The sequence below is a fragment of the Patagioenas fasciata genome, chromosome 1, assembly GCF_037038585.1.
Source record: "Patagioenas fasciata isolate bPatFas1 chromosome 1, bPatFas1.hap1, whole genome shotgun sequence".
Classification (NCBI taxonomy): Eukaryota; Metazoa; Chordata; class Aves; order Columbiformes; family Columbidae; genus Patagioenas; species Patagioenas fasciata.
The window spans coordinates 69,211,251-69,227,612 of NC_092520.1; the positions used below are offsets into that span (position 1 = coordinate 69,211,251).

Consider the following 16,362-nt stretch of genomic DNA (forward strand, 5'->3'; position numbering starts at 1 on the left):
CAGACTGCAAGTTTAAATGAATAGGGAAACGTGATTCAGGGCTCATTTCGCTCTCTGTTGAAGCAACACTGACCATTGTGCTGGAACTTAGCACTAACTTAATGAAATATTATCGGGTTAAAGACATAGAGGGGGAAAGCAAAGCTACTTTGAGAGTAAAATTATTTACAAATGTACATTTTATTATGTTAAGAGTACTAAACTATGAGCTGTGCAACTGCTCAAACTGCAAGTAACTGGGCTCAACATGGGAAAAACAGGGAAACTGGATAGACAGTGATATGATACAGGTGGCTAGACTAGATAATCCAGTGGGTTTGTCTTGCTGTAAACTATGAGGTTATGAAAAAACCCTACATTTAAAACTCTTTACACTTAAGCCTTTAAGTATCTAATTATAGTGCAACACTGTAGTTAAATTTAAATAGCAAACCTATTATAAAGTATATTCAATAGACTACTTTAGAGACTCCTGGACAAACAAAACACATCCTAAAGCACTGAGGGACTAATTCTGCAACAGCAGCTCTAATTTAGGATCCCTTGCCCCTGTGGACCCTGTGCCCAGCTGGAGTAGGTACTACTCTGTATAGTGATGAGTTGCTGAAGCAAGGCTAAATAGTGCTTCTTGGCTTTTTCATCCTTTGGAAGAGATTTGTGTCTGGGCTTTATGTAAACACCTACTGAGGAACCATATATGTCCTGTCTCAGCCTATACAAGAGCTCAGAGCAGCTGCTGGAGCTGCCCTGGGAGGACACTGCCTTACAAGAAGTGCTAAGAGTGCATCACAGATCCCAAAACATGTGACTGTGGTTGGTAGCCCTCACGTTGAGCAATGTAGCAATCTGCCCTCCAAAGGAATTGCTGATGGATTAGGTTGTTTGGTTATTGCAGGCATGGGTTTGCTAGAGAAAAATGGTAAGGTGTGACAGGCTCCGTTTTGTCCCCGAAACGGCAAGGTCCAACACACGCGGTGTAATCCTGGACTGCTCTGTGTATCCTCGGCTGCACCATATCCTCAGTTGCCCTGAGCAACTGCTGAAATCCACAGGCAAAAAAAGAGGGTCTGACCATGTCTCACCACCTCTGCACTGGTGTGTCAAAAGTGGGGTAAGACATAGAAAATCACATTCTTGAGACACACCAGACACACTGTACTGATGCTAAGGAATTTCCTACACTGGTCACCCCCAGAACTCCTCTCCTGTTCTTTGAAAGCATTCAGCTGAAGTCTTACGAGTTCACTGGGAATTCCTTTCTCACTGGTACATGTTTTAAAGGAAGGTTATGCCAAAGAGATACTATAGTGATATTTTGCATAGAGGATGTTGACTAAGAATGTAGTATTTCTCACCTCCCCCTTATTTTATGTTGCATTAAAATTATCTTTTCCTCAGGCAGTTGCTATGCCATACTCAATACAGAGAGTCTGAGAAGTGGGAAATGTCAACTTCCAAGATGATGTTCAGCTTTCTTGTTACATGCATTCTTTATGTAATGGATTTGAATTACATACTGTTCCTAGGCCTTCAGCTCTTCTTAAAAAGTCTGCTTGACTGGGCACAGTTGCTTGCTTATTCTTAATGAAGAGTTGTTAACAGAGGAAAGAGCACAATGAAGGGGCAAGTAATGTCTACATGAATCATTAAAAATATATGTACAACAAGCAGGATTAGATAGCACACAGCATATTTTTATGTATATAATGCCACGCTTTCCTAAATAGGCAGGCTTCACTCCCTACAGCAGTTGAAAATATTGACAAGTCACACAGCAAGGGATGACAGGGGGGAACTGGTGGTTGCGGGGAAGCCATGGGTTGCAACAGGCAGCATGGAAGGAGTTCCTTCAGGCATGGGCTTGAACTCCTTTTAAACAATCTGCTTTAATTTACTGTACATTACGGTTGCAATCATACCACGCTTGGTGATAGATCGGGCATTTTTAAGTAAGAAGGTAGCAGGTGAGGTTACTGTTTGAGGGATGGCAAACGGGCATCATTTGAGTGAGATTGCAGAGCACAGAGGATGCTCCTGCCACAGGGACTGACCACAGTGTTATGCTGAGGAGTTGGCAGAGGAGCACAGCAAAGCCACAAGCCTGCCTGGCTGGGCACATCACAGAGGAAACAAAATCAGAGGAGGAAGGTTAACCTGTAGGTGAGGTCTCACATTCAAGGAGTTTTGAAAATGTCATCAAGGCCAGAGAATAAAAAGGGGAAACTTCCAGCACTTGGCAGCTAACCAAAGCAGTTGAGATTTTCAACTGATATTAATTTCAGTGCAATTAGTCTTGATGTTTTCCGCTCCACATGAGAATAGAATCATGGTCATGGTGGGAAAGAGAGGAACACCACAATAATAATATACATGCAAGAAATGTAAAAAGAAAAAAAAAAAAGAAAAAAAAATCTTGTATGTTAAAACATATTACAAACATAAAACACACTGTCTATGTTACTATCATTAGGTATTACCATTTGAAATTTAATTCACTCAGTGCGGCTCATGTTGTTTGTTTACTTTTTCTATTGATCTCAGTTTGGATTATGAATTTAGCCCACAGAATTTCACTTTGAGGTTTCCATGCATTTGTGAACTGTCACTTGTGAGGATTGCAGTCCACCTCATGCTTTACAGAATGACCTATGGTCAGCTCCAGCACTGATGTAAAGGGGTCCTACCTCTAGTGATTTAGTCCGTAATGACAGCCGAAGCCTCCTCTACTGCACGTACCATTTTGAGGGTGATTTAAGCACTTCCGCAAATCACTGTGTAAGCTGGGACTCAGGGAAAGAATCAGGGCCATACTGCAATGTGGGTTGCAAAATCTACCTTAAAATAAGAAGAGCGAGGCAGCACAGGCCGTGCCTTAAAAAGGTCAGTGTAAATATACTGCCCTTCACTTCTTCACACATAAGTAAAACATTTGTTGAGAATGTTACCTGCTTTGCAGGCTCAATGTTCAGCCACACTGAGCTTTATCCCAGCTGACAGAAAAGGCTGTTTTTCACGTGGTTTTATGTGTTCATTAATACCGGACCAAGCCTGGCATTTGAAATGATCTGATTTTTTTCGTTTTCATTTTAATTTGCTGTAGTAAGACAGGGGGAGCTGCATGCCTTCCCGACCTGGGACATGTCCTTCTCCATCCTGCTGGGGAAGGTGAGGAGACAGACCTGGCAGGAGCCCTGCTTCCCTGGGTCCCTCCAGGCTGAAGATGCTCCACATTTGCAGGGTCAGGGGACTTCTGGCAGTAGGAGGCAGCACCATCTTGGCTGTGTGAGGGAACAGAAGCAGCTCTGGAGTGGCTCAGGATTTTCAGATGGCTTGCTGAAAGCTGCGCACAAATGTATGGGTTTTCAAAGCTTTCCCTTGGAGCGTGTCTCTGCTGCAGCCAAAGGTGTGGCTGCAGCTTGTAGCAGGGTTACCAACCCTAAATTAAATCAAGCTAACTCAGGAACAAATAACATATTGTCACAAAACCAGCTCAGAATCCTGTATAAATACTTGAGCCTGTGCACTGCTCTGGGATGCCAGGGCTACATGCACATCAGGGTGCCACTAGTGAGCTGCAAGCTGAGTTGGGTTGGTCTCCAGGGGCAGGGACCTCCCAGTGTGGGATTGCTCTGTGGATATTCACACTGGCACTGTCACATGAATAGACCCCTCTTTTCATCACGGATTTTGCACATTTCTTCTCCCTGTCTGCCATGACATGGCACTTCTCTGGCAGCTACTCACTGTTTAGCAGAAAAGCCCAATATTCTGGAAAGTATTTAATGTGTGTTAACCTTTCCTAATGTGATTCAGTAACTACAGATCGGGAGAGCCTGCCTTCCCTGGCCAGCCAGATATCACAGCCAGTGCTTCACTCAAGCTGGAGAGTGCGAGGGGGGTCTTACTCTCTTTGGGGGGCAAGCACTGACAGTTAGTACTTTTAGTTTTAAACAGACATCATTCATTTTGAAAGGGTTCACTTGTACCAGGGATATTGAATCTACTGTGCAGATCTAGGTAGACCTGTATGTAGATGGAGCCTGTGGGAGCTGTGATTTGTCCAGGTGCAGCTTATTACACATCTAAGGAGAAATCGGTGCAAAACCGCATTGACCCAAGCTCAGACCCTGAACCGCCGAAAGGCTGTCGGCCCCGCGGGCAGAGGGTGCCCGTGGTGCCTCCCCGAGGCTGCCGGCTTCCAGCGCTGTGGGACTGGGGCCACGGCCTGCCCCACAATAAACCTGCCCCAGTTTCTCCCCACTGTTTCCCCGTCGAGCATCCTGCTGTGCACGCCACGTGAAGTGCTGTCCCGCCGATGTGTCGAGGCCCGCCCGAGGGCACTCGGCCGGTGCGCGTCCCAGGGGGCCGAGGGGCGAGGAGAAGGAGGGGAGGAAGAGGGGAAACAAAAATTAAAATCCCAACCCTAACTTCGGCCGGGCGAACCTCTCAGGGTGGAAGTTCCCACCAACTCCCCCCGTGCGGCGGGCTGGGCCCGCCCCCTCCGCGCCGGGCGGGCGCTGCGCGGGCGCTGCGCGGGCGCGGGCGCAGCGTGCGCGGGGCGGGCGCCGCCTCGACCGCGCTCCCGGCGCGCAGAAGGGAGGGAGGAGGCGCGGGGAAGCGGGGCGGGAGCGGAGCGCGGCGGCCGAGCCGAGCCCAGCCGAGCCGCTTGCAAACGAGCGGTGGCACGGGTCTTTTTTTGCGGAGGTTGCTTTTTTTTTTTTTCTAGGGCGGGAAGGTGGTGGTGGAGGGTCCGTCCCCGCCCGCGCGTTTGCGGAGAGGGGCCGGCGGCGGCGCCGGGGGTGCTCCGCGCCCTCGCCCTGCCCGCGGTGCAGTTAAGATGCGCCCCGGACGTTGTGTGTTTGCAGCGCGGCGGCGCTGACATCGCTCACCATGGACAGCTTCGACTTCGCTCTCCTTCAGGAGTGGGACCTGGACTCTCTGTGGTGAGTGGTGCCTCTGCTTCCCCCCGGGCGCAGGGGGCAGCAGCCGGGGGGCGGAGTGGCAGGACCTGCGGGAGTGCTATAACGGGGGTTGTGCAATAAGTGAAGGGGGTGCAATAACTGGGGGATGTGCAATGATTAGGGGTGTGCAATAATTCGCGTTGGGTGTGCACTTACCTGGAGGGGTGCAATAAATTTGAAGTGTAATAATTTTGGGTGTGCGAGTAGAGGGGTGCAGTGCCTCGGGGGTGCAATAAATGGGGCGGTGGGTGCATCAGCAAGAGTGGGTGCAGTACCCCTGGAGGTGTCTTCCCTGCCACTTGCTCTCCCAGCATTGCTGGCCCGGGAGGGGCAGAGGGAAGGGTGCCCACCTCTCCTGGCTGCCAGAGTGGGTCCTGGAGGTGAATGTAGTATTTGGCTGAGGGGATCTCTTGCCCTGTCTTAACCCCCCCCAGTGATCCCCCGTGTTTACCCGCCACTGGCACGCCGGGCTGCGCTCCCGGAGCTCATCCCCCATCCCTCCTGCACGCCCCATTCACACAACCCCCATTGCCCCGCAACTACCCCCCGGCCGTCTTTATTGCCCCCGCACTTCTGACGTCCCTCTCCGCTGCACTCTTCTGCCCCTTCCCCCCCTCCGCCTTGCATGCCCTTGACCTCCCCGGCGCACCCCCGTCCATGCCCTCTCCAGCGGCGGGTGCGGAGCTGCCAGGGAGGAGGGGAAACAATTTCTAGAAATGTCATTAGCGGCTGGAGGTGGGAAGCGCTGCCCTCCCTCCCCCCCCACGCACCACCCTCCCCAAGCCTCTGTCGCTGCCAAGTCCCGGAGTTTACTGCGGGAGTCACGCCGCCCTCGGGCGGCCGCCGCTCCCCGCCGCCGGCCCGGCACGGCTTGGCCCCGGCGGGGCCGGCCGAGGTTAGCAGTGGGGACGCGCTCCGTGGCGGTCGCCGCCGAGGCCACCCGGTGTGCGGGGAGATGCCCCCGGGCAGCTCCGGGACCGCCGGGGCGACGCCGCGGTGGGACGCGATCCCGGCGGATCCCCTCACGGTGGGACGCGGGTGGGATGCCGCGGGGCCTCGCCGCTCCCACCCGTGGGCAGGCGGTCGGTGTGTGACTTCCCCCCTCGGGCTGGGTGCGCTCAGCCGTGGTGCAGGCCTGCGGGCAGCCGGGACAGCGGTGGCAGTTTGTGTCCGGCTGGCTAGATCGGTAGTTTGGGGTGCTGAGATTACTTTTGTCCGACATTAGTTAACGGTGTGCATTATTATTATTTTTTTTTTAACGTGTCAGGTCATCTATATCTTCTAATAGTACGGTGCACGTTCGACAGTGCTGGCTTATCTCTTCAGTGGCAGGTGTAACAAAATAAGCTGGACCATTAGTTGAGCCTCTTCTTACAAAAGACCTCAGGATGATGAGAACAGCTTGCACTGCATAATGCGGGTGCTTAGAAATGCATACATTGATAACATCCAGCCTAATAAAACTTTTATATTGCGATGGGAACTTTAAAGAGCGCATATAATACAAAATTAGTTATTACCCCATAAAAGTTTTTAATTACAGTGTTTTTGCCTGTGACACAAGTTAAGGTTATGTCCTCGTTTCAATTATAAATACCAATATTCAGTTTATGTCCAAAACATAACATTTATCTCTGGCCTGATTTTAAGTTTTCAGTCCATATGCACAATTTTACAATTAAATTACACGTTGGGATTTTTTTTTGTTGTTGTTTGTTTGTTTGGTGTATTTTTTTTTCTATTAAGCAAGCATGAGAGAAATAATACTTTCACACCTTCAAATACTTTTCCCTTTCTCCTTGAATGAAGACAAACTTCAAGGAATTTTCTTTTCCCAACAAAAGCGTGCTGTTCATTAGTCTGTTCTGCAAGCTTGCTATTGGAGTTAATACTGAGTTTGAAAACCTAACAATGTAACTCTGGAAAGCAAGGGCTTTAGGCTGTGTCTGGCAATTGCTCAGTTTTGTAACCTTTTTAGCATGCTTTTCGAATATTGTGGAGCCACTTTCAAATGACCGTGGTCGCCATAAAGCTCCTGTACGGGTCCAAAAAGACATCAACCATTTTCCAGCTAAATTACTTGCTTAAAAAGTCTGTATTTGTGTTACAAGTGAGCTTGTGTTTTCACAGAACTTGTTTGTTTTCCTCTGTAGTTGTTGCAGTTTAGAAGGTTCAACAGAAAGGCTTCAAATAGCACATTAAAAGCCATTATGCAGTGACAGGCCTGCATTCATTGCTAAACTCTCACTCCTCTGTAGGGATTGTACCCCCAAAAGTCCAGAGCAGTGCCTAGTGAGGGGATCACACCTGCTGTCAGCGGAGCTCATTGGGGCAGCAGAGCGTTTGCAGGTGTCTGCTCTTGTGTGTTCGTGCCCTTTTGGGGCACTAGGTTCTGCTTGGAGTATCTGAGATCTTGAGCTGGAAGTTTATAATGAAGCAGCTGTTTTGGCAAATGGTTTGAAATAGTCATTTTGAGAAGTTGTATGAGCAGTATTAAATAAAAACTTACTTTTGCTTCGTGAGAGCTCCTAAAATCCGATGTAAAGGCCAGCGGTACCTCGGTGCTGCAGCGGCTGTGGCAAAGGGCTGTTGGTCAGTCCCATCGCAGGTAGGGTGATGATGATGGGCAGGTTATGCACATTCTCAAGAAGCCTGAGCTGGATACTGTGCTAAACTGACCGAAACAAAGCTGGTGTGTTGATTTTAAGCTCCAAAGGCTTGTCAAGATGCCTTCAAATTAGTGCAGTTGTTGCCAAAAAGGGATATAAAATAGACCACGTAGATAGGAAGTACTTTATGGCAAAGAGCAGTGCTTAAAGCAACTTAATTTTCTCTGCAGCGAGAATGAATGTTGTTCTTTATTCTTTTGAATGTAGTCATAATGGCAATTTGTGCACTTAATTTATGACTGAAAACCCACTTTTTGCAGTATTTGGTGAACGTTTTGCTTAAAAGTGCAGTAATTAAATATTAATGTGCTGTTCTAAAGTGCCCTTTTTATTTAGTATGTTCTTGGAAAATCAGAAGGGTACAAAGAGAGATTTCCAGATGAACAGCAGCATTCTAATCAATTCTCATTGATTGTTACTTTTATACTATTAATGAATTTGTTCTCCAATACACACTATGTCTTCTACTGTGCTGTAGCATAGAAAATGTAATAATATATTGTGTCATGGCTATAAGATAGTATTTAATTAGTCAACTGCAATGGGAGAGTATTGTGAGCTGTTTTCTACTAAACAGCAGTTTTTCCAGGTTGTATTGATGCCAATAACACTTCTGCTTCCCAGAAAACTACTATAATTCAAATAGTGAAAGCTGAGTACAAACTCAAACAGAAAATTTAAGAAAACATACCAATCTGTGGCATAAACAAAACTCATGCCTATTTGGTAAGCTTTTTTTTGAACATCTGGGATGATCAGCTTGTGTTGTTACCACTAACAGTTACCCTGAACACACGGCACTGATGACTTTGAACCACAGCCCCATCTCCTGTTTTTCTTTCTCCAAGCATTTATTTGTACGCTGTATGTGTAGTTTTACTTGTCCAGACTCAAGGATGTGGATTCTCCAGTGCCTTATAGCTTTGTCTTTGTTTACACCAGACAAAGAGAGATGGAATATCTCAGAAGTGATCTATATGCCTCTTGTACAGCAGGAAACATGCTACACATGATGGAAAGCAGTAAATGATCAGACCAAAGGATGTAATTGGAGTTCCAGGACTAATTCTGCATTACAGGCATTTGTGGTGGTGTTTGTCTTATTTAACAAATCTAGATCAAAATTCAGCCAGGTCCTTAACGTTGTGTTTGGGTTTAGGCACAGTGATAGCTCTGGTGAAGACCATTTTGGAAAGGCTCTCATCACATGCTTTTGTAAGAAACATGCATAGACTGAGTTTGTTTCCTGTTCATTAAAAACAATTAGCAAATTTATTAAAGCACTTACTTTGTTGTTCCAAACAAGAAAATAATTTTGAGTGTAGTATGTTAGCCACAAACAAAACAGTGTTTGTTTAGGTAGAAGAAGCCAAGTATCTAATAGGTTTATTTGGTACTTATCTGATACTTAGGGATATTTTGAGTTAGCATCAGTTTTGTAGGGGTTGGATAGTCATGTAAAAAATGTATAGCTGTACAGCTTCCAAGTTGAGATCAATATCAAATGCCACAGTGTAAGGTGGCCCAGTGTGTTTTACAGACCATGTATTGAATTACTAGTTCATTTGCTATCTTTGGGTCTGTTCCTGCTCCATTTGAAGTCAATGAGAGTTTTGTTTGGAAGTTGCTATTAACAAAAAGTGGCCAGACATCCAGCAGTCTTATAAATGAACCTTTTGTAACTTCTTGATCCCAGGTTGTCTAGCTTTTAGTCACTACATTTTTTATTTGTGTAAGTCAAGATTTTTTTCTCATGTTGCATAGGGTTTACTGGAGACAGTTTTAGAAAGCTAATTCTACAAATGCTTCTTCAGTCAAAGCAGAAAATCAAGATGTTTATTTTCAGATAACAGTAAGCAGTTATTCTCAGAGAAGAGGTGTCACTCAAACCATTCTTTCAGTAGGGTTAGAGACTGGACCAACTTACCCCTTTTAAGACAATACTCAGCAAAAATACCTCCTTCTCACAAAAAATTAAGTTAGTGTCTTCTTATATCTCCTATTTCTTTTACAACTCTACTCCATCCCATGTCTTGGACTTTGTCCCTTACTCCTTTCGTTTCAGCTCTTGGCCTCTTTCTACAAGTGTTACTTGAAATCTTATTGGTCTCTTTTCTTCCTTTGTAGTGTTTCCCACTCTACCTTCCTCCCAGTGTCAACTCACAGTTACCACCTTCCCCTCTTTGAGTTCCCATCTAAAAATTTGCTCTTTCTGTGATGATTATAAGTTGTGAGCGAACAATAACATGAGTAATAACTATAGAGTGTTCCCTTCTCTTGCTTTCACAGCATGTTCTCTCTTCCTGATGCCTGTTTTTTAGTCTGGAAGCCCTTTGGGTCAGGAATTACTTTTATTGTTTGAGGTTTTTTTTCTTATAGTGCTGAACAAATTGTATGTACTAAACATTATAAATAATAAGAAAATCGAGCTTTTCATGATTATAACACTTTATAAACATCAGCTGAATAGTAATATTTCAAAAATACATCTGTCGTGCTATGTGAGTGCTCATTTGCTGGGTGTAATGTACCACATCCTCCTCATTTGGTTTAAGTCTCCACCAAGTCCAGAGGCTTTGCGAGTTTATACCAGATGGGGATCTGGACCATCACCTCTGATTTGCAGTACACAGTCCCCCTTTTTAAGAACAATTATTTTTTTAAACTTCTGCTTTGTTTTTGTCTGATAAATGAAATTTTGATATACCAGTAGGACAGTGAATGTGCTTTCATCTCCTCCCTGAGGACTGTTTGAGCACCCATGCCCAATGGCGTGATGCAGGAGGAGAACAGCCCTTTGGGCTTTCCTCCTAACACTCAGACTTGTGGATTTGTGCTGCTCTCGGGATGTTTGCTATGAAAAGTCGAGTCAGAAACCTTGCTAAGTTACTGGAGAAGGATTCAGAAGAGGACATGACGTGCATTTAGTATTTCCCATTCTATGTGAGTATTTTGAGGAAAACACCAGATTTCTTAAAACTAGTGGAAGAGAAATATGGGCCATTAAGAAAAAAAGAAGAGACAGAAAAAATACTGGCTGTGCGAACATCTTGTCATCCATGTATTAGCAATAACATCATGCTGAACTCCACAACTCTCTCATTAGAGAAAACAACTGTTTAATTGCAAGATTTTTAACCTCATATAACAAATTAATCCATTTGCATCAAATTCATGACTTGGAAACAACAAAGCACTGATAAAACGTGTTCCAGCAATTATCTGCAGTGTATGTTCAGAAATAACCTTTAAGTCTGGTTATAACTTTATTAACAATAAGAATAATAGAGTAAAATAAATAGAAATGAAGAAAAACTGATACAGCTAGAAAACAGGGAGGTTAAATTCTGTGGGAGATGGTATGTCATCTAACAAATTGATCAAGTTGTAGCTTTGAAGTGACATCCGCACAAAATGAGATTTCACAAAGATGGGCTTTTCTAGGAAACCTATGTGAAGTTCCCATGTCTACGGGCTGGTTAGCTGTAAGGCTAATTCCAGTGGAGAACCACGAGTTATTTATGAACAACTGAAAGGAGGAAAAGAGAAGGCTGTAACCAAGTTTTCTTGGTTTTGAATAAGACTACTTGTTCGTAAACCTTGGCCTGCGGGGGAAGGGAATTACCATTTTGGTGCCACTGCTGGGGACTGGATTTGCTGCTGGGGGAGCTGCCCGGTCCCAGCTCCAGCCAAACCCACTGTGTTCACATCATTACTAGTGGGGCTACTCACTGGCCTTCCATCTCTTAAAATCAGTTTTAAGGCACCGGTTGTGCTTGCTGGTGCAGCCTAAGGCCCCAGGAAAGCAAAAATGGACACTGATAGTTTAATATTCAGGTAATAATTTATATAATTTCTGAATAATTTGTGGGCAAGTACTAATTTATATTTAGGAGAAAGAGTGAATGAACTTTAGCAACAGTTAAATTAGCATGATGACAATTATTAATATTCTGTGCTAAACATTTTCTGTGTTTTTTCAAAGGTGCATAACTTGTGTTCCTCTCTTGCAGTTTGGTATCTCAGCTTTCCTAATACTTTAAGGAAACAAAAAGTAGTGTTAGTGACTTAAGCTGTGCATTTTATCCTCTTAGGAAGATTTTAACCTGCATACATGTACGAAGGACCTGGTTACAATGTATCTTGGGAAATATGACAATAGGAATGCAATTTAAACTTATCCTCAGAGATCCTTTATGTATTTTTTAAAAAATGAATTAGTTCCAATGCAGCAGTGGTGGTCTCAGCAGTCAGGAAACACTTAAAATTATGCAGAAGGGACCAGAAATCTTTGCTAAGAAGCTTTTTGCTGCTGTGTTGTGTTTCTCAATAAACATGATCCACAACTGTAAGTACTTAAAACTAAAAACAATAGGGTTTTATCTTACAAAGGTGCACAACTTCTTAATGTAACCCAGTCTTTCCGTGTGGTTGTTTTCATATGTTTTGGACCAAAGAAAGAGTCCTTTGTGGCTCAGCCTCATATGACTGAATGACAGGAATGGACATATAGAAGATGAAGGTGGTGTCTTCTTACACTGAGTATGTTTTGATTGCTTTGAGCTGTGATCACTTCTTATTGCATGTATCAGTTTTAAAATCGGTTAGGGAAAAACTGGTGGCCTTCCTAGTGCATGCATTTCCATGATGGTGCAGGCTAGGTACCAGGATACAATTGTAGGGTTCAGGTTCAGAAACCATCCCAGCAGTGGTTTCTCCTACCATTTATCTCCTTGTTTCTATGCTTGCCACCTTTGCTTTGGTCACTGTGAAGGTTTTAGGGAGCCTGCTCTGATGGACAGATGTTGGCAAATATCCTAAACCTCCTCTGTGGGGGTTTAGCTTTTGTTCCGATGTTGCTAAGTAGTGTCTACCTCCTAGTGATGCACCAAGAGAAAGTTGATTCTTTCTGTTATTGACTGCTTCTGATTGACCAGGAGGGCTCATCTCTCAGATCTGTCAATTTTGGGAGGGAATGATGTGATTTTAATGTTTTTGTTGTTCTTTGTCATAGAATAGCAAGTGTGGTAGATGGTTGAACCTCAGTCCAGAAAAAACAAAGTTTCTTGACAGAAATACTCTGCTGAAGATAATTATATTGATGTGCATCCAATACAAGACACTTTTTAACATTTTTTTTGTTTCTGAAGTAGTCAGGGAGGTAACCTGTCATGTCATTGACTGTTTTTAAAGGACAAAGTAACAGTAAAAGCTAAGCATGCATTTCTTCATTTGTGTTTGGCAAGGAGAGCGTAACATTTTCTGCAGGACAATGACCTTGAGTTAACTAAATGCCACCAGTTTAAAGAGTAAATTAATGTTACAAGGTGTTTTGTTTGTGGCGAGGCCTGAAGACTGTCCGGAATTTCTTGGTACAAAGGGTGATGGTGTGCTAGTCATTTACTCAGGCTCCCTGCAAGGAAACCACCGTGGTCCCAACCAATCTGAACGAGTATAACCACGTTACCTTGTGTGTTTGGGTACCCCAATGTGCTTGCGGCCAGCCCCTTCCACTGGGTAGGTGGATCCAAAAGGGCCACAGGTTCATACGTTTCACCTAAGTCATTTGTCTGCACTCCCTGATAAAAGAACCTTTTTCCAAGAAGGAGTGAATCCCTTCAAAGCCCAGCCGTGCTCTATCATAAAAGTGACAAGGGTTTTGGGTTTGGGTTCTTTTTTGTCATTGCCGCCAGCTATGAAAATCTGTTCCAAACCCATAGAATTGGTAGCAAAGATGTGTGTATTTCCAATACATGCGGCTTCATGTATCCCTGGACATTTAGTGCAGTTGATTCTGCAACATCTGAGGTGAAATGGCATTGAGATAACCCCAACAAAGGAAAGCATAGATAAATGCTGTTGCTGCTGGACTCATGCTGGCTTTTGTAGATCAAGGCAAAGTATCTCTTTACAACACTCTTCAAGGCTTCACACTGCACAAGAACTTACTAGCTTGCATGCATGGCTGCGTGAACATGATTACATATGATGTGGTAGAAATGCAACCTTTTCTGTTGTTGTTCTTAGAAGTATATAAGTAGCAATATCTTGAACTAATTACAGCTGATGTAAAGCACATTTAAGGAAACCCATTAGCGGAGAATTAGAACTAGAGCAGATTAGCTATTCTTTAATGGCCTTGACTGTAGATCTTTTGATGCCTTGGTAGCTTTTCTAGCACTCATTGCTCATCTGTCTTGACTAAATGACTGAAAAGCTTCTTTCAAGTCACAGTCTGGTTGTAATGTGAAAAAATCACTGTTTTCAGCTGAAAACATGATTATCTGAAAAGGTAAACTCTACTGAGTTCTGTACTGCATTTGTTGTTGAGATTTAAGGCATTATTTCACTGCTCAATGTGACTGTATAATGGAAAGAGGAATCTCTAATATGCTTCCTTGGAGCTATTAATTATTTACTTTCTTGAAATACAGATCATAGACAATTCTACATGACTTCCCTTCTTACAGACTTTCTCGTCTCTATTTTTGTATGCTTTGCAAATGCCTGTAAATTCATTTTCACTGAAATGGGAAATAAGTAATTTAGACTATTGCAGCTGTTTCATAATTAATTAATTTCAATTTAAAACAATCAAGTAGTGCCTGTCCATTGTTCTGTGTGCTTTTCTGAGGCATTAAGATTCACAATATCAACATAAGTTCCAGATGGAAGTGCATACTTCATAATCAGAGAAAAAAAAAATGTGCTTTTGTCAAAAACCTGAGGAGTCCTCCCTTGATCAAAACAGATAGTATTACACTTAGGCACATTTTTCAAGTTTTGAGCCATCACTTATAAGAATTATTTGAAAGTAGCAATTTGAAACGTTATATAGGGTGTTAGCTTATAGGTAGAACTACAGAGTGAGAGAAATAGTGATGTAAGACTATCTATTCCTTTGTTTCCTCAAATACTCCTAGCATCTGTTAAAATATAAGAAAGCTTAGCACATTTTCCCATTTCTGGCACTCTGTTTTCTATGATAAAGAGAAATATTTGCAGTGATAAATCATCTCTTTGCTGATAATCAACAAGTAACACATTCTCCTGAGAAAAAAAAATATGGTAAAATGAAATGAGAAAAATTTAGCAGAAGGAAAGATGATCCAAATAGTACACTGAGAAAGTCTGCATGTCCGTATACTTTAATAAATATTAGGGTTTGTGGAAGAACTTTTAATGTGGCAGTTTGCAATAAGAATAAAAAGTCTTTTTTTGAACATGAAAGACACTTATGTAAGAAGTCTATATTATGTAAATGTTATTGTTATTGGTGATAGCCCATTATAAAGGAACACTTTATATTCAGAAAAGCATTTGCAAATAATGGGATAGATGCAGCAGTCTCTAGTTCTGACTTGGACAACTTTCTCTTTGAAGTCAATGGAAGTTTTGCCTGAATAAAGGTGGAAGGAATTAGCCCATTCATTATTATCTGAATTACATCAAGAGCTGACTGCTGAACAATAAAATCATGATTCATAACATAACGGCTTCACTTAATTCTTTTGTAGTCTTAATATATCTCATTATATGGTACTTCTGTTCTTTCCTCTCTGTGCAGTATTCAAATTAATAACAACCACCTTTACATAACTGATGGTTAGACATGTTTTGCTGCCTTAGCAAGATCAAAGGATTTTATATACCCTTTTTGGATAGATACCAAGAATGGGGTGATCAATCTCTTCTGTAACCATTAAGCACAGTGTAAATATCTCAGGGTACCCAATTAGACACAAGTGGTTTGCCAGATACTGAGAGCATCACCAGTTGTCGAGAGCGTCAGCAGTTATCAAGAGCTTCCCAAGTCTGCGGGACAAGCCAGGATTTATTAGGGATTAGTGGTGGTCTGAGTTGTCAATCCACTGATTTGTGCTCATTCAGCTGTGCCCTGCTGTAAGCAGCCTGCAAGAAATGTGGAGATAAGGTTCAAGAGACAGATACTTCGCTTCCCTTCAGGCACGTTTGAGTGGGAAGGAGGCAGGGATGGATGGTCGTGCTCTAGGTCCTCTCCTGCTGATGTCCAAAGAGGAATGGATCTTAGAGTGTGGGAGATATAGCAAAATTAGAAGGGCATAAGCGAAGGAGACTGAAGAGAGCAGCCTGAGAAAAGGGACCCCCAAAAAAGCTTTAAGATGAAGCTGAAGTTAACCCCTCACCAGGAAGCCATCTGCAGCCTTTGGGCTTTAAGAATTCTTTTTATCTAGAGAGGTAATTGAAGCAAGATGTGTAACAGCTGCAAGATGTCAGGTTTGTCAGAGTAACTAGAAAAATGACTTCTGTGACACTTGCACACAGCAAAGTAACCTATAGATTAAAAGAAAAAAAAAAGAAAGGAATGAATTATCATATGGCTTAAAAAGAGGAAGGAAAATAGTCAAATAATGAAAGTTGCAGTTAGTTCTGGAACATGGGTGATTTGAAATTAAACTGCAGTGAAGGTTTCCCAGAAAAGGAAACTACTTACCTCTTTACCCCAATAGAAACAATAGTGAAAATCCTCATGTTCACATCATAACCAGATTTCACTGATGGACTGGAATGGCTAGTGCTCTGCACTGGCTCCCAGAGAGGGTAGCAGCAATGATATTTTACCCTTCTGCAAGTTGCTGTTGTTATTCATGTGCATTACCATTGGTAAGTAGGGACTCAGATTTGATGCACTAGGTGCTGTTCAGAAATGGGACAAAGAAGCAGTCATAGGACCAAAAACTTTGCAGACAAAT

General features: G+C 43.3%; 1 protein-coding gene across 2 annotated transcripts in view; it reads left to right on the forward strand.

The window, feature by feature from the left end:
• Positions 1-4,587: 4,587 nt before the first annotated feature.
• AFF3 (ALF transcription elongation factor 3) overlaps positions 4,588-16,362 on the forward strand; it is a 333,175-nt gene continuing 321,400 nt past the window's right edge. For both annotated transcript variants that reach the window (XM_065829465.2, XM_071808326.1), the window contains exon 1: positions 4,588-4,943. In XM_065829465.2, coding sequence (XP_065685537.2) covers positions 4,891-4,943 — 53 coding nt within the window. In that variant the 5' untranslated portion in view covers positions 4,588-4,890. The remainder of the gene's footprint in view (positions 4,944-16,362) is intronic.